The 19,357-nt window shown below is 27.1% G+C and overlaps 1 protein-coding gene across 1 annotated transcript; it reads left to right on the forward strand.

Annotated features, from left to right (window-relative positions):
* The first annotated feature begins 765 nt into the window (after nucleotides 1-765).
* Nucleotides 766-2,504, forward strand: HSFB2C (heat stress transcription factor B-2c). Its single transcript, XM_004515654.4, has 2 exons — nucleotides 766-1,355; nucleotides 1,460-2,504. Exons 1-2 carry the CDS (start codon nucleotides 1,092-1,094, stop codon nucleotides 2,192-2,194), a joined length of 999 nt encoding a protein of 332 aa, XP_004515711.1. The 5' UTR covers nucleotides 766-1,091; the 3' UTR covers nucleotides 2,195-2,504.
* Nucleotides 2,505-19,357: the final 16,853 nt, after the last annotated feature.

The raw sequence follows: 19,357 nt of genomic DNA on the forward strand, positions 1-19,357 counted from the left end.
TTCATTATCCAATAATTTTAATTTCTCTATATTAAATAGAAAACCAAAAATATTTGCATATAATTTAAATTGTTCAAATCTACTTAGAAGCAACACAGATTCAACAAGATTAAGATAAATATTAGAACAATAGAACTTGATCGATAAGATACTATTTGACATAAAAATTTCTTTTATTTTTTGTTCCAACCAAATAGAAATGGTTGATTCTACTACAATTGAAGAGAAAAAGAAAACTAATAATTTAGAATATAAATATTTACTTAATACTTAACATATGAAAAAAAGATGAATAAATTAAAAACACATATCTAACTATATTATGGCCAGTGACAAGAACTAATCAGACAATTAAAATTCTAAATATAAAATATAAAAAATAAAGAATAAAGAAGTAGAGTCAAAGTGAAAAACAATACATTTAATATAAGATGGTTTTAGTAAAAAGCGATACTTTTTTATTAGTTCAATCAACACATATATATTAATTCAAATAATAATTATATCAAAAATTAGAAATTAAAAATTTTTGAAGGTCTTTTTTATTATGAATATAATTAAAAAAAATTATAATATATTATTAAATCTACCTACCATATAAAATTTAAAACAAATTTCTTTAATTAAATCTAAAATAAAAATTTTACGTGACTCTCGTTTGATCCGATTCAAGATACATCAAACCCGACTATTGTAGACCCTAGTCTTCTTAAACACTCCTTTATTTTTCAATTTATTAGTACTACTACTAGTATTAATTTTTTTTTTGTCGTATGAAGATAATAAAAGGTGTAGAAGTTTCTTGCATTGCGAAGAGCCGTGGAAGGAAGTTTTCTATCTTTTTCGCATCATCATCCTCAAATGCGGTTAATATTAATCAAAGCAAAAATCCTCATTCACACGGAACTTTCTCGACATTAGACGTAACTAACGCAGTACCTTCTCGTTCCTTCCTTTCTTTCTTTCTTTCTCTCTCTCTCTCTTTGCATTTTATTATTCTCAACAGAACCTTCTAGAACCACCAAAATCTCTCTCTCTTTCTCTCTCTTCACAACAAAACTCGTCGGCGATAATCTGTTTTAAACTTCTCCATGGCTCCGCCGCTACCGCCGGTGGAAAATAACGGCGAATCTACCACAGCATCCGTCCTAGAGTCACAGAGATCTATTCCGACGCCGTTTCTCACAAAAACCTACAACCTCGTCGAAGATCAATCCATCGACGACGTTATTTCATGGAACGACGATGGATCCACCTTCATCGTTTGGAATCCCACCATTTTCGCTAGAGATTTGCTTCCTAAATATTTCAAACACAACAATTTCTCTAGCTTCGTTCGCCAACTCAATACCTATGTAATTAAATTAAATTAAATTGTTAATTCTTTTTGTTTTCTTATTCAATTTCGTGATTTTGATTTTGTTTTTAGTGAATTGTTTCGGTTTTTATCGATTTTCAGGGATTTAGAAAAGTAGTACCTGATCGTTGGGAATTCTCGAACGAGTTTTTTCGAAGAGGTGATAAACGGCTTCTGTGCGAGATTCAACGCCGGAAGATCTCAACTCCGGCGCCTTCGCCGACGTCTGTTTCTGCTGCTGCAACGGCAGAAACCGCGACAGTTGCGGTTCCTTCCCCGATTCCGCTTACTGTAATACCTACTGCGATGCCGATTATATCACCATCGAACTCCGGTGATGAACAAGTAATATCCTCGAGCTCGTCGCCGTTGCGAGCGCCAGCGGAGCTTCTCGATGAGAACGAGAGATTAAGAAAAGAGAACGTACTTCTGAATAAGGAGCTCGCTGAGATTAAATCACTCTGCAACAATATTTACACTCTTATGTCAAGTTATGCAAACAACAACAACAATAATAATAACCAATCGGACGGTGGCGCGCAAGGAAGTAGAGAGTCCGGGATGACAGCGGTGAAGCCTTTGGATTTGATGCCGGAGGAGGTTAAGCGAGGCTCCGGCGTGAAAGAGATGAATCCGAAGCTGTTTGGTGTTGCGATTGGAGTAAAACGAACAAGAGAAAACGGTTGTGAAAGTGGAGAAGATACACTGTTGAGGCTACATCAACCTGGTTCTACGGACGTGAAATCAGAGCCGTTGGATTGTCAGTATCATCGTGATAACAAGCAAACGCCGTGGTTGAACCGGTGTCGTAGAGCGAATCAGAGTTTATGTAAATGACACGTGGCGGTCTAGTATGCATTGGCATGTTTAGAATTAGATTAGATAATTGGATAGATAATGGCGTAGGGAATCTGAGACCATGCACGCGGAATCGCACGTGATAATCCGTCACGTGTGTTGATTAACCGTATGGGACCAATTCGCAGAAGTTTCTCATGGGAAGTCAGAAGAAAACGATACTCTCTCGTCCTTTACCTTGTATTTTCACTTTTATTTTTATTTATTTTTTTGTATACTTAGATTTACCTTTACTAATAGTGTTTAGAATTTTATTTATCCTATCATTATTTTACATCGAGATTCATAATCATGTGAGTATTTTGAAACAACGATGCTTAGCGATGATGCTTTCATATTTATAGTTCATAATAACGTTTCAGAACTCAGCAAATGTATGTATTTGGTTTTGTGCACTGATAGATCTTATACAAAATAACTTACACAAAATATTGAGGGAACAAAAGATATAATTAAAATATTATAAGTGAAGGTTTGTAATTTTTATCTTTCTTTGAAATTTTTATTTTTTTTGAAAAATATATTAACTTTCTTATCTTTAAATATTGTGTTATTCTTAAAAAATACACAAATTAATTAAAACAGGATCAAACCATATCATATATCAACTATTGGAGATATTAGATAGTTTATTTATATATAGATTTCGTTGTATTAATTTTATTATATTTTATTATTATAAATTTTAATAAATATTTACCTCATTTCTAGTTTATATCTTATATTTTATTATTATAAATTTTAATAAATATTTACCTCATTTCTAGTTTATATCTTCTTCGTCGTTTGATTTTTAATATGTTATCAGCAATATGGTTGTGATTTAAAAATTATTGAACATTCGCATTTACGTTGTGTAAAGAAAAAGAGAAGATTATTGTTGACAACAACCATTAACATTTTTTTACTCTATTTATAGAAAAAAATACTTAACTAGAAGAGGAAAAAAGTAACAACCTAAAAAATATTAGAAGCAAATTGAGATAGTCTTAGAATCAAGACCAAAAAATATTAGAAGCAAATTGAGATACTATGAGAATCAAGACCAAAAATTATTAGAAGCAAATTGAGATAGTCTGAGAATCAAGACCAAGAAGTGACGCTAGCAACTGATCGCTGCGAGTGAGAGGGAGAGTTCAAGAGAATAGAGGAAGAGCAATTTGAACGAAGAAATGAGAGAAGAGAGAGACGAAGAAGAGAGAGGCAATGTGTTGTATTTTTTTGAGATATTTTAGTAATTTGCATTGTTTTAATAATCTATTATTATTATTTATAAAAAAAATAAAAAATAAATACAGGGATACCGTGGTTTGTGCCCGCTGTTGAGAAGATCTGTCACTGATTTTGTGGTTATAAAAATGATTTTCAATATTAAATCAATTAAATTAAAGTTGGTAGAATGTAAAATTAAATTTACTTTTAATTTCTATAAAATTTTAATTTTTCAATTTTAGTCAATAAAAAATAAAAATACAATTTTTAGTATCTATAAAATTATCATGTATGCATTTAAAATTTTTGTTATTAAATTAATATTTATTTTGCAATGAATTTTTTTCAAACATTTTGTTAATCAATAACGTGAGTCTCCATAGAGACAAAAATTGTTCCAAAAATGATTTTTATTTATCATTGTTTATTAATATCATATTTAATATAGGTTTTGAACAACTAAAATTTAAAATTAAAGTAGTTATGAAGGATTGTTCAAAGTGTGAAGTGTTGTTGATAATTGTTGAAGATTATTGAGATATAATTTCAAAAGAACTAATATTCAAGTTTCAAAATATGTTTTATACTTGGCAATTGTTAAGAATTTTAGTATAGTTCTTAAATACTAATAATTTAATATAAGCATCCTTGTAGGATTACAAAATATGTGACTCTCCATGATAATTGTATATGAAGATTTGTGCTTAAGTTTTTAAAAAGCTACACATTTAAACCATGGTTGAAATATATAAGATCTATTTGATCTTTGTATATAAAGGAAATGAAATAAGAGAAACTATATATATTGTTATCCATTTAAATATGCTTCTAAAGCAGCAAAACTGAGAAAGATTTTTAAGAATATTTTGAAAGATTGATAATAAATTGTTATTGAACAAAACATAAATCACTGAACAAAAATATGAAAGGTCACATGATAGATTGTATAACCAATTTTGTGGTTACGATAATTGGTGTTCTAGAGATTACCATTGATGTGGTGTTGATGAATTATAAGTGAAAGTAATAAAATTATCATTAATATGATATTGATTAATTATAAGTGAATGTGATAAAATTTCATTTAATATGATTTGTGGTATGGTATTTTCTAAAATGACATCACAAGTAATATACATTAAAAAGATGTGTCATAGAAGGATATATATATATATATATATATATTTTCTACTCAATCGATGTCATTTCATGAGAAGGAAGAGTAAAAAGAGTCATTGGTATGATGAGTTTCTAAAAAACTATATTTATGTTCAAACTTTCTCTTTTTATGTTTACTCAATATTATAACTTGTATGAAATAAGAGGTGGATGCACTATAGAATTAATGGGGCTCTTGCCCACACAAAAAAATAAAAAATTATTAAAATAATACTATTATTTTTAGTAATCTTTCATAAAACCTTCTAGTTTTAAATATCAAATTGTATATTCAATGATATATTTACTTCTAAAGTTAGTTTTAATTTATCTGATAACTGCAACTATTGAAAGAAATGTATGTACCATGCATTTTGTGAAGAATTGAATTCACAATCGTATTGAGCATGATCGGTTGAATGATTTGTTTGTTTTATATATAGAGAGAGTGACATATTTGATAATGTTGACAATGAAAAATGATTGAATATTTTTAGAATATAAAATTTCGTATATAACAATTGTAATTTGTAAAAACTCGTATATGTTTTTAGTTTTTCTAGTCATTATAGTTATGTATTTTCTAAGAGTTAGTAAAAAAAAATTTGGTCTAAATATATACTATTTTATTGCACCCATCAAAAGGAAATTTCTGGATCCATCACAAATCACAATGAACATATATATGTTATACTGTCAAAAAACAAATACATGAGATTAAATCAAGATAAATATAAATATATCTTCTAAATTCCATTTGTAAGTTATGTGTAGTGGTATATTTTTGAAGTTTTTTAAATCTATTTATCTTAAATTTTTAAAATATTCTTGTTAGATATGAATTAATATTAATTTTTTTTTTGAAAATTATTTATGATCGGATATGTATAATATATATTTTGAATATGCCTATATTTTAAATAGAGAACTAACAATATGTATTGCTAAATTACTTTTAAAAAATTCTTGTACATATATAAGTGCATTTTCTTTTGTGCAACTTATAAAGAAAAAAAAAATCATATGATTTATAACTTTCATATGGTTTATATATAAGTGTATTTTATTTTTTAGTTTAATTTATAGTTAATTAAACAATGTATGTCATGGCTTAAGGGGTTTTATTTATGTAAATTATAACATTTGATAGTGCAAAATAGAATTTAAGTCTTAAAAATATATATTTAATTGTTTCATTTGGTTACAAAATTTTAGAAATTATATTTGTTTATTATTGATTTGAATGAGTTGGAACAATTGAAACATGTGTAATATTTGTAAACCAGAAATTTATAAATCATATTGAAGATTGTTGTTGGCAAGACCGGTTAGCCATCCCGAATCTGTTATGATGTGAAAATTAGATTTTTAATTATGACAACATGTATTGAAGAGGCAAAAGATTCTTCAATCAAATAATTTTTGTGTGTTATTAGTTCCCATAAGAAGTGGTAATTTAAGGGAACGAGTCTCTCATATTTCTTAAATGTAAATGAGGTTGTATTTGTGAATTAATACACCGATTATGTGAATCAATACACCGATTATATAGATCAATACATCGATCATAAACTAAATGGTGTCGTATATGTTTGTTGTCAACTCGATCACAACTAGAAATCTGTGAGATTTTTATGTCAACTACTTTGACTAAGAGTCAACTTTCATAAATATTTAAAAAGAATTTGGAAAATAATGAATGTGTTGGATTTGATATTGAACATCATGTAGCAAGCATATGCTGATACACAAAAATGTACTTGAAAATCTATTTTTTAGACTTCTAATTTCTACTTATGAAATCATAGCTTCTAAATTCTATTTTGGGAACATGCAATCATGTATGTTGAGATATTGATTTGCATCAAAATATCAAGTTACTATAGTTCTCCCCTTAATTTACAATCAATTTTGGGTTGATACCTAATATTCTTCATCTAAGAGATTTTTTGAATATGTTGTGTGTGTTCCAATTGCTCCAATATAACGCACTAAGATGGGTTGTCAAAGATTGTTGACAATATTTTTTGCATTATAATTTAGCGTTATATGTGATAAATGATAATAAGGATCATGAATTAAAATAATGATTACTACATAGTCTTGAAACATCAAATATTAGGACAATCAAACGTTGATATATCTTGTTAATTATTAAATTGTTGTGAAATATCATTTGTTATTAATTTGTTAGACAAGTGAACTTCTTTAGAACTTGACCAAATATATATTTTGTTACCTTAGATATGAAAGTTATTTTGTAATCATCATAATAGTATATATCACAAACAAGATATTTGTTTACACGAGAAAGTAAAACTATTTCATGGAGATTGTGAAACAAACGACAACAACAATATCATCAAATGATGAGGAAATTTTACAGCTACACAAGGCAAGTCAAGAAGGTGTTTTGATTGAGGCATGTGATTCAACACATGCAAGGGACGTATGGTTTATGTTCCATAGAAATGACTACAACAGTTTCTTATGAGGATAATATTGCATCCACCACTTAGTTGAAACAATGAAAAGACATATTCAAGAAAAATATGTAATCGCTCATGATCTTCAACCGAGTGATGATATAGACATCAACAAAGTCATTTATGTGATAACATTTGATACATCATTACAAAGTCACCGACAAGTAATGTGTTTCAACAACTACAACAAAGACCGATCTTCGTCATTTCAAATATTATTGTCTACGTGAGGGGGAGAAATACATATATTTTGCTCTCTTTATTCATTCACCATGGTTTTGTCCCATTGGGTTTTCCTGGTAAATTTTTTAATAAGGCAATTCTCATAGAAATTATGTTGTACTCTTTTTTATTCACTAGAGTTTTTTCCCACCGAGTTTTTCTCATAAGGTTTTAATGAGACATATCTTCATGGACATCAGAGAGGTTATGAATAATATTTGTTAATAGATGTCAATTCTTTGGTCTTCCATATTCTCATTACTCTCATTCACGTAACTTTCATTAGTGAATGGATTAATTATTTTTTTTTATCTTGTTCTATCACTTACCTATTTGTGTCCTATAAATAGGATTTACCATGTTTTGTGCACACACTTGAGAAGAAAATAATATAAAACGCTTCAATCTCCTATATTTTTATCATGTTATCTTTTAATTTATTTCATAACATCATGTTAATTTTGATAGATTTAATATTGTAACAATTATTATGATGTAATGTATATATTATCTTGATCAATTTGAAAAGTAATTGAACTTTTTGAATGATCAAATAAGACTTTTGATAAATTACAATTACGAAAAAATGAAGTTTGGTTCAATATGTTAAGACAACATCTCAAATTAGTATTTTGATGTAAACAAACAAATGTTAATTAAGAATGTTAATGATGATTCTAAATAGTATGTTAACTTAACATGCGTTTTTTAATATGATAATCAAAGATAGGTGCCAAACATTACAAGCAAAATCATATTTAAAAGAAAAGGAAAATACAAAGACAGAACGGAGAACATTCTTGACAGAAGTCTGAAAAGGAAGAATGTTCTCCACAGTTCTGAAATTTCAAGAACAGTGGTCACCTTCATTGAAGAATAAATTGCTCCTAGATTTTACAATCATGTTATCAGTATTCTCCAAGGAAAATACATGATTCATCTTAGCAAAAGGACACTCCAAAATGCAAAGGATAAAATCTATGGCTCATGATAAATCAAGCAAGTTTATTCTCGATATTCAAGAATGATAATTCTCTTGCTCGATTGGCAAGAACTAAGAACGTTCTTGAAATATATGCTTTAGGTGTATATCTGAGATATATGCGCAAGTGATAAAAGGCCAAAAAATACTGTCAATGATGGATAATAAGAAGGCTACAAATCTTTATTCTTCATGAAGGAGTAAAACGAAGAATGTTCAGTTAAGAAATTCTTGTTTCAAGTCTGATCTTATCCACAAGATGACACATGACAGCTAGACCCTTTCCACCGGTCATATGAGCTGTCATAAGCCTCATTAAAACCTATAAAAGGAACTCCAAACTTAAGGAAAAATCAAAGTTTCAAGTGCAAAGCAAATCATCACTTACTTACAATCATACTCGAAAGTCTCTCATATACTTACATAAAATCAATTTTGATTTTTCTCATTTGATTCCTATAATCATTCTATTGTATTTCTCTGTCAAAAGAATCAAAACTCAAACAAGTGTTGAACTTTATTAGATTCTGACAAAACACTTTAAATCATAATTGTGTAAACTCAAGACTATTATAATGAAGATAGTTTTAGTAATTTGTAGCAAATTCTTTTATGTGTAAAAGGTAAAGTATAAAAATCCTCTCAAAGGTTGAAAGGTAGTTTGTTGAAATTCTTTCGAGGTAGAAAGGAAGAGTTGTGTAGCAGATCAAAGTTGATATGAACTGGTGGTGTAAAAATCAAGAACGTTCTCCGTTTGGACACTTAGTGAAAAATCTCACAAACTGTGAGGAATGGACGTAACCTGAATTAGGTGAAACAGGATAAATCTATATGTGGTTTCTCTTCTCTTATCTATATTTATTTAGAGTCTTTTGATTATTGAGTTAAATAGATAAGTTAAATTGTGTGTTTCATACTAACCACGTTTTCTGTTTTCGCAACCAATAATGTTCTCTGTTTTCACAATCAAAATCAATCTAGAGTTAAAATTTGTAAGTTTTAACAGGAAATTTTAAAAGAGTGAATTTATTCCAACCCCTTTTCCTTGAAAATTGACATTTCTACTTCACAATATTATTGATGTTTTTAAGTATAAAAGATTAATTTGACCCCAAAAAAAAATAATAAATAAAACTATTCAAAACTTTAAATTAGTTAAAGGATAGTGGTATAGCTTTGCCTTTAAATCAACATCATTAATGTTAAGAATCCTTTACTATAGTGAATCTTGATAATAATTAGTATTTTATCATGTACTTGATAAAATATAAATTAAATTGAGTTGTGAACTATGATGCTAAGTCATTATGAATTAAGATAACCAAAGTCAAAAGGCAAAGGGGAAGTAATGCTTTAATACATATAAAAAAGGGAAAAGGAAAAAAAAAAACTAAAAGGGACACTCAAGTGATGGAAACACAAAATAAAGAGAGAAAGTGGTGTTTGAAAAGGAAAAAAGTTGCAAAAGTGTAATTTTATTATATTTGGAAAGAGAAGGCTAAGCAAAGACCACTTAGTTCCCTCCTTTTGATATATGGTCAAATTTGGAATCTCAACATATAAAATATATGGTATCGACCACAATTTAACATATCTTTTTAATATTAGATTTAATTTGCATGAAGATCTTGGCAACATGGACTGAATATTTTGTTTTAAATTGTAAAAGTATAGTATATGAAAATTGTTTTCATAATATATAGGTACGAAATATTCATCAAACCTCTAATCACTTATTTAAAGTGTTCAAATTCCTTATTATTTAGATAACTATGTATTGTTAAAAAGTTCTTTTAATATTTGTTAAAAGTGAATATTTTTTAATTTTGTTCTCTATATAATTGAGAATTATGTATAATTAACATTATTTGTGGATTCTATATTTGTTTATGTCAACATATTGTCATTAGACTATTTGATCTCTTGAAGACAATCCAAGATAACTCTCACTATTTGATTAATTCCAAATCAACAGTGAAATATATTAGAAATTAGAGGATTTTGGAAGAACGAATCAAAAGAGCTATGGAAGCTTGAGAGTGTTGAAAACTCATAAGATCGTATTGAAAAAATATGATGAAAGTAATACAATAAGCTCTCTATAAATAGAGCAACTTAACTACCAAAGTAAATGCTAACTAACTCTATAGTGAGTAACTAACTAGCAAATTAAAATTTAACTATAAGAACAAACTAATTTCTACTTGACCAATTAGATAACGAATTCTAACTAAGATTCTCATTCCTCTCTCTTGGATGCTGACAAGTGGGATCACCACAAGAAGCTTAAATTACAAAATATCAATTAGCTAACAAAATAAGAAATTGAAAGTATCACAAACTAATTCCTAAATAACCAATTAACAAAAAAAATTCAGATTAGAACGTTGTATTTTTTTGTCAAAATTATTTGAATGGTAATTTAAGTAGTTAGTTTCACATTTACTAAGAATAATGATAAAATGAAGGATAAATAAGAGATCTAACTCATATTTTTAGTGATATAAGATTTTAAGTGAAGTTGTGGTTCCAAGTCATTTATTGATCTAGTGTCGCTTCAGGTGCTCTTCATACTCCCAACAAAGTGATATGAGAGCATGGTTTGGCTTAGTAGGAAGTAGGAGTAGATCTTGGTATATTTTATCAATTGTAGTTGTGTGGGTGACTTCCACTAGTAAGGGATATTAATTGTTTAATTTTATATGTGAGTAGTTAGTCAAACATCGATTAAAAATGAATTAAACGAATCATATATAAAAGATGTGACCCATATATTTATTATTTAAAAAATTTTGGGTGGAGATATGTTGTTCAAGTCTCTAGATAGCTATGATCATTTGTTTGTTGTTACTGTCTTCGCTTCTCCGAACTCTCCACAAGAGAAAATTACATATGTTATTAACTCTTCCAAAACTAAGTTAGTGACATAGTTTATGTTCGTTTCTATGTTGATAAAATTTGATTTTGAATGAATTGATTATGTAAAATTGATTTGACTAAAAATATGTTGAATGTAAAGTAATATATGTTCCATTTATGTAAAAGTGAGTTGAAGATAAATTCCAAGATAAAAATCAATTCTTGAGGCAAAGGTTTTGTGCATATTTGGTTCCAGATTTGGAGGAGACAAAATCAATACTAAATGTAAAATGGATTTTGACATGTTTATGTCTTATTCGAGTATAATTGATTTTGCTTCCCAAAATTGATTTTAACTTGAAGTTAAGATTTTGCTTCCAGAAATTTTAACACAACTACAAAATATACTTTTTAAATTGGTTTTGTATTTGTTTATAGATGCGGATGATTTAAAAAGGAGAAAATTTTATATTGGGTAATGAATTGATTTAAAAGGTGTATTTTACACTATTGTGAAATTTATTATTCAATTTACTTTTATATAAATATATCTAAAAATAAATTAGGCTAAATAGCACACGCGGTCCCTTTATTTTTATATGATGAATTTGATGTTGAAGATGAAAATATGAGTTTATTTAAATATTTGAGTTATGCATTTAATGAAATTTGCATTATATTGAAGATAATAATTAATTTTATGAGTTTTGTTTGAAAATTTTGATGAATATTTGTAAAAAAAAATGATAAAATTGTTGATATTTTAAAACACCAAACATCAAATTGTCACTTAAAATTAAAATAAATGATCAAATTAGAAGAAAAATAAATAAATAACTAAAATGTTAATTGAAATTAAGTTTGTTGAGACAAAATCTCTCTCAAATGGTTTTAATGATAACAAAATTAATTAAAAGATTATGATTGAGGTTAATGACTAATCTGTGCTTTTGAGAGTATTCATATAAGAAAACAGGTTATTATTCATTAAGGCAAAAAGAAGAAAATTCTGAGTTAAATGCTAAGTATGGAAAATGCTGAGGATGGCCTCGCGAGTTGATGAATATTCAAATCTACAGAATACTCATCCTCGCTGAAATGAATTGTTTTTTATTTAAACAAAGGCAAAACAATATTAAAGAATAAAGTGATTGAGGTTAATGACTAATCTGTGCTTTTGAGAGTATTCATATAAGAAAACAGGTTATTATTCATTAAGGCAAAAAGAAGAAAATTCTGAGTTAAATGCTAAGTATGAAAAATGACGAGGATGGCCTCACGAGTTGGTGAAACTGCAGTTCTGCATCCTCGCTGATTTGAATTACTTTTATTCATTAATCAAAGACAGAATGGTATTAAAGAATGAATTATTTGAATCATTCAACAAAGACAGAATAATATTAAAGAATGAATTGTTTGATTCATTCAACAAAGGCAAAATACTATTAAAGAATGAATAAAGAAAAGCTTTTGAAGAAAAGGAGTAAGGAGGCAAAAGAAAGGTACGAGGAAGGATTATACTAGCATGTGCCTATAGTCAACATCTTGAAAAGCATCCCAAACACTTTTTGAAAGCAACTCATCATATCATAGGCAAAGGCTACATGTAGACCAAAAAGATCACTCTTGTGTGATTTAAAAAGATTATAAAGTCAATCTTCAAAAAGGCAACAACAAACAAGTCAAAAATAAATTGCTCACATGTCTTAAGGCAAGGAAAGAGAAAATGACTTCACACGTGAAGCCTTTACAAAGCCTTGAAGAAAGGAATGAAAAAGACATCACATGTTCTTACAAGCATTAAATGAAGGAAAGAGAAAAAGTTCACATGTGAAGCTTTATCAAGACATTGAAGAAAGGAGAATGAAAATGACTTCACATAATCTTACAAACATTAAAGAAAGAAAAGAGAAAATGACAGCACGTGCCCCAAGTACCCAGAAAATCTGCTACCTCGTACTTGAACATGGATTGCATCTATCCAATGAGCTGAATGACATTTTCGTAATTATGAAGAAAAACCTTGGCATTTCTAAAATGGATTTTCCAACGGTCATAAAAAGTTTGACATATGAAATGAACATCACAAGACCTCTATAAAATGCAGCAAGCTCATCTTCATCAAACACACAACACATTGCATTAAAAAGATCAAAGATCTTAAAGCTTTTAAGAAGCAACATCCATCATCTCTTTATACTTTCAACAATCCTACATTAGATCTTTGTTAATCTTTTGAGAAAGTATTTAGAATCAATCACTCTCATATCACATTGTAATTTCCACGTGAGATACACTTGGAATCATTTGAAATCTGATTGTAAGCTTGGTGAATCTAAAAAATACACAAGTTGTAATCATCATCTGTCCGAGGTTGATCTGTTTTAACATTAGTGAAATCTCACAAGGGTGTGAGGACTGGACGTAGCCATCTTTGGGTGAACCAGTATAAAAACAGTGTGTGTCAATCTTATATTTCTCTTTCACTCTTTAGCTCAGTTCAAATCTGAAGGGTTTGAAAAACCCATCCTCGGGGTTGCCATCCTCTGCAAGAGGATAGTTTTTAAAAACACTTGAAAATTATTTTTAACAGCAAAATCCCTATTCAACCCTCCTTCTAGTGATATTTAGCTACATCAAAGTTAAGGGGTGCTATTTAGCCTATAAATTATTTTACATTCAACTGACTTTTAACTAAAATCAATTTTTAAAAATGAATTAATTCCAAATCAATTTTTGTAACAGGAAAACCAAACACACAAAAATTCTAATTTCAAGTTAAAATTTGTTTTAAAAACAAAATAACTTATAGTCTAGAACAACAAAACATAACAAAATTCATTTGTTGATAGTAAGTTTTATTATTTCAAACAAATAAATTTGATGATTAATCTAAGACTGAAATTAGATGTTTCTAAATTGACATGTCTAATGAGTACAAGATTAAATTTAGAAATCGAGATTATGTAATATTAATTCGAATAAGAAATAAATAAAGTAAATAACAAAGAACCGTAAAAATGAAGATTATTATTTAGTAAGAGTTTCATACATCATCATTTGAATAGCAAAAGAAATTGAGAATCTTGTGAGGGTGGATGTTTGCCTCTATCTAGGCTTGATGAGAATCTTAGAGAACTACCAAACATCATATGTAAGACACGTGGCTTTTGTTTCTTTCACTTTCAACATCCCTTAACTAACTTTAGACTTCTTTTGTAAGTGCCTACATTCGAGTTTGTGCTTTGGATGAATCTTTTTTAGTATAATTTCTTATTTCTCAAGATCCGATTCTTCGATCATATGTCTTTGACTTTATTGAAATGAGACACTTTTGAAACTATCAAGACTATTATTTACGAAGTAACTCCTTGTTGACTTTGAATTACGTATAATAAATTGCATATAATATTAATAAACACTTCTAGATCAATCAATTTTAGCAAGAATTACAATCTTCTCCGTTTTATTCTTTTATTTTCTCTCATGTTGTAAGAGTCATATACTTAAAAAAAAGTTATAAATATATAAACAAAAAATAAAAATGAGTAACCATGTGATAGTTAAAAATACATGTCTTACATCAATAAAAGTTTATTCAATTAATAAGAAATTAAATTACATTCACAAAAACGCAGATTCAACTCTCAGTGCCAATATAAGAATCTCTTTAGTAGTTAGTGGATAATCAGTGATATGTAATTTTCTACTATGCAACCCTTTTCCCCAACCCATACCCAATTTAGTTATAATTTAAAAATAGAGCTACGTTTCCATATATGGCCAAAGAAGCTAAATGATTGAAGCAAAGAAAACATCTTTATTTTTTAGTTACAGTAGCATGATAAAAGTTACTACCTAGCTTCTCCAAACTTGAGAATTGTATCATAAAATAAAGAATTAAAATTTTCAAAAGGAACTTTAATTCATTATTAATATTATTTTTTCTTTTCTAAAAGACACCACTACATGTGGGTCTATTGAATAAAATATACGTGGCTGTCATTTTCATCCATAATCAGCTTGTTTTCTAGAAGGAAGTTAGAAGCACTTCTATGTTGCATCAAATTATCAATCTTTTTTCTATTTGGAATTGATAACGTGTAAAATATCTATCATAGCTGCAATTGTTGAACAAATAATTCTAGCGTTAAGTGCTTATTGACCAGATTAGGTTGTGGATATCTTGAATCAATAATTTAATATTAATTGGCAAAATTTATAACCAATACTTATAGTTTACAGAAATTTATTATTTTTGTTAACCATTATTTTTCTTTCAGTGCAGGTATATAAAAGCTAAACTTCTTAATTCAAAAACCAATTTATAATTTTAAAAGATTTTCAATTTCAATAAGATTTTTTTCTTAGAAAATTTTTAAAATTTATTTTCTCATATAAAAAATACATATGAAATGCTGAAATTTTTTTTCAAAAAAATGAATAAATAATTTTCTTGGACAAGTTTTTTTATTAGATCATTTTTTTTTTTTAAAAAAATTAACGATAAATTTTTTTTTTTCGAAAAACTTTTTACATTTATTTTTCTCGAAAAAAATTGATATTTTTTTGTCAAAAGAATTTCAAAATTCTTTTTTCCGAAAAACTAGTTCAAAATCAATTTTTAACTTATTTTTTAAAAAATATTAAATATATTTATATTTATAAACCCGTTTATAACTGCACTGAACTTGATTCAAAAGTAGTTTTTAAGAATTAAATCAAACCATTAATGTGGTCCAATACATTTTAGTTTTTGCATCATGAACACCATTAGTGGTGGATGATCAATTATATCTGTCATTTGAAGAAAAAAGTTTGGGAAAAAATTTATGTCACAAAGAAGAAGAATTTAAAATATAATGAGCAAATACACTGCCTTTAATACCTATTGTGTTATTTTTTATTTTACTTTTTGTTATCATCGTCGTCATTAGATAATTTTAATTTGGAGAAGAAAATGAACAAAAATGTTCAAGTCATATTTAAGTGAATATCAATTGTGTTGTGTATAATAAAAAAATGAAGAAATAATGATTTCTTTTTTTTGTGGGAGATGAGGAGAAAGCGGAAAAAATGTTTTTATTTTTTATATGTGGGTTAAATGCTCCACTTTTAAAAGGTTAGAGAAAGGAGGAAAACAAGATGAATAATTATTACACTTAAGAAAAAAAAATAATTAAATAATTATTTTTTTGATAATATATTACAATGCTAAACATAAATCATAAAATAGGAGAAAAGTAAAAGAAAGTAGGTTGAATAATGAAAGAGTGGTTGAAGTAAATCAAAATACATAAAATTTATATAAACCCATAAGTAACACGCAACAACTAATTAGTATAAGTTATTAAAGTAAATAACTAACTATTGTTCTTAATAAAGTAAATAACTAACTATTGTTCTTAACTTGTATATCTAACTAATTAATTAATATGTCTAACAACTTATATACTAATATGTTTGGTTAAAGGGGAGAAAATATATTTAAAAAAGTATGTTTGGTTCAAATTTTAAGAAAAAAGAAAATGAGTGCAAACTTTCTCCTAAAGTTGTTTTTGCTCTCCTTTTATTTTGGAGGAATTTGGAGGGGAGGGTAAATATAACTTAAAAATCATTAAAAATACCTCCCACCACTTGAAGCAAACACAAAATCATTATAAATCTCCACCATCCCCTCTTATAATCTTTTTTGAACCAAACATGTCTCTCTACTTCTCATCATTCATTTCCCTTCCGTTAAATCAAACATAGAATAAAAATTCAACGTATTTGAGTCAAAACCGACTTACAAAAACACAAATGATGATAATCTTAAGAATTAGTTGTAAATGTCTTGGTATTTAAAAAAAGTGAACTACATAATTTGTTAACTATTTAACAAAACTAACATCATAGCTTGTAAAAGAACTAAGAAAGAGCTTGCAAAATTTTAACACAACACCTATTGAAAAGATATTTTCCAACTAGGTGGTTTCCTGATCAACAAGAGACACGAAATGTAAATTCTTAATCCCTAATATTAGAAAAGTAACTTATTTAAAATGATTCATGAAATGATAAAAAAAACTATCTCCTTCATCTCAGTAACTCCTTCTATTTGCACACCATATACATTAATATAAAAATCTTGTTAAACCTCATTCTATGCGCAATCACATCATGAAAGAATTTAGAATTGACATACTCTTTTAACCATAGTAAACGAAACTTTTCCCACTGAAAAATACAACTCAAACGTGATAAAGAGTGCAAAAGAAAAATTTATAAAAATTGATCATAAAAATTTGATCATAAACAAAGTCTTGGTAGCAAGAAAAATTTGACTAACATTTCAACATACGAAACGGGCGTAATAGAACAATGATCATAACCAAGCACCACTCCTCCAAAAACAAAAACCTATCCAAACGACTCACTGTTGAATCATCAAGCCTAGACCAAGTAATTATGTGGCCATGTAATAGGATGTCGACAAATGTCGAAGCTATAATTAATTTTAGGAGCAGGCCATATATAAAAGAAAAAATTTAATATATTTTTAAAGTTAATGTATTAAACTTAATTATTAAACAAATAAATTTATAATATCTTTTAATATAAAATTTCAATTACAACAATATAAAAGAAATATAAAATTGACAATAGTTGTTTAGGCATGTTGAGTTCCACGGCGTTTTGAATAATTAAATTCATCAATAATTGTTGTATTAAATAGACTAACAATGTATTTGTGTAAACAATTTAGTTATTTGTAAGTATCATCGTTATCGTTTATTTTATTTATGAGTATTGTCTTAACAATTTTTATTGTTAACAAAGATCTCTCTTTATAGTTGTGTTAGAGACTAGAAGTTTCAAAACAAGATGAATAAATTTAAATAAAAAAGTCTTTTAAGTTTAACTCAATTTTCGCTTAGTTACTTTAAGTTTATTTTTTTCGGAAGTGACCATTTAAATTACATTAATTTGCATAATTAGTCTTTAAGATACATTAAATTATACTTGCAATTCTTTAACTTTAAATATTTTTGAATTACTGTCATAAAATGTTAAAAAACTAACTAAAACATCACAATAAATTGATTATAAAAACTACTTTTCATATGAATAAATTTAAATACACTAAACTTAGGATAATAGGTGTAAACTTGAATAAAGAATATGTGACTGTCATTTTCATCCATAATCGGCTTATTTTCTTGAAGGAAGGTAGAAGCACTTCTATGTTGCATCAAATTATCAATCTTTTTCTATTTGGAATTCATAACGTGTATAATATCTATCACACGTAGCTGCAATTGTTGAACAAAATAATTCTAGCGTCTAAGTGCTTATTGACCAAATTAATTGTGGATATCTTGAATCAATAATTTAATATTAAATATAATTTAATCATTATTTGTGTTAACCATTATTTATTTTCAATACCGGTATATAAAAGCTAAACTAAAAATTAATCTTCACAATTTTATATAAGTTTATTATTTTCACGATTTTATATAAACTAAACTAAAAATTAATTTTCATAGTTTTATTTTTTTTATATCAACTTCTTTCGATACATCTTGATAATTTTTTTTTAAAGTGAAAATAAGGAGGTTGTGATCGATGTGGTGGGGATAGAAGTGTGCAAATATATAATTAATTTCACCGTATTAATAGATTGAACTATATATTTACAATAAATCAGTTAACCAAACTTAATTCAAAAATCTGTTTAACAATTTTAAAATTTTGAAATCTCAATTAATTAAGATAATTTTCTTAAAAAAATATCAAAATTTTTTTTTTCAAAATAAAAAATTTAAATCATTTTATTGGAAAATTTTTGAGAAAAATATTGAAAACAGTTTCCTGAAAAATATTCAATTTTTTATTTTAAAAAATAATGGATATATTTTTCTTGAAAACTTTTCTATCAATAAATTATTTATATCTAATTTTTTTTGAAAAAATAAAAAAAGAAAATTCCAAAAGAATTTCATAATTTTTTTATCCGGAAATATTTACATCTATTATTCTATAAAAAAAATCAAAATTTTTTTAAAAAATTTTAAAACTCTTTTTCCGATTAACTAGTTTGAAATCGTTCTTTAACTAAAAATTTGTTCAAAATATTAAACTGGTTTATATTATAAATCAGTTTTAAATCGGTTTTAGAAGTGCACAGAATTTGATTCGAATATGGTTTTTAAGAACTAAACTAGACATTAATGTGGT

The sequence above is a fragment of the Cicer arietinum genome, chromosome 8, assembly GCF_000331145.2.
Source record: "Cicer arietinum cultivar CDC Frontier isolate Library 1 chromosome 8, Cicar.CDCFrontier_v2.0, whole genome shotgun sequence".
NCBI classification, from domain to species: Eukaryota; Viridiplantae; Streptophyta; class Magnoliopsida; order Fabales; family Fabaceae; genus Cicer; species Cicer arietinum.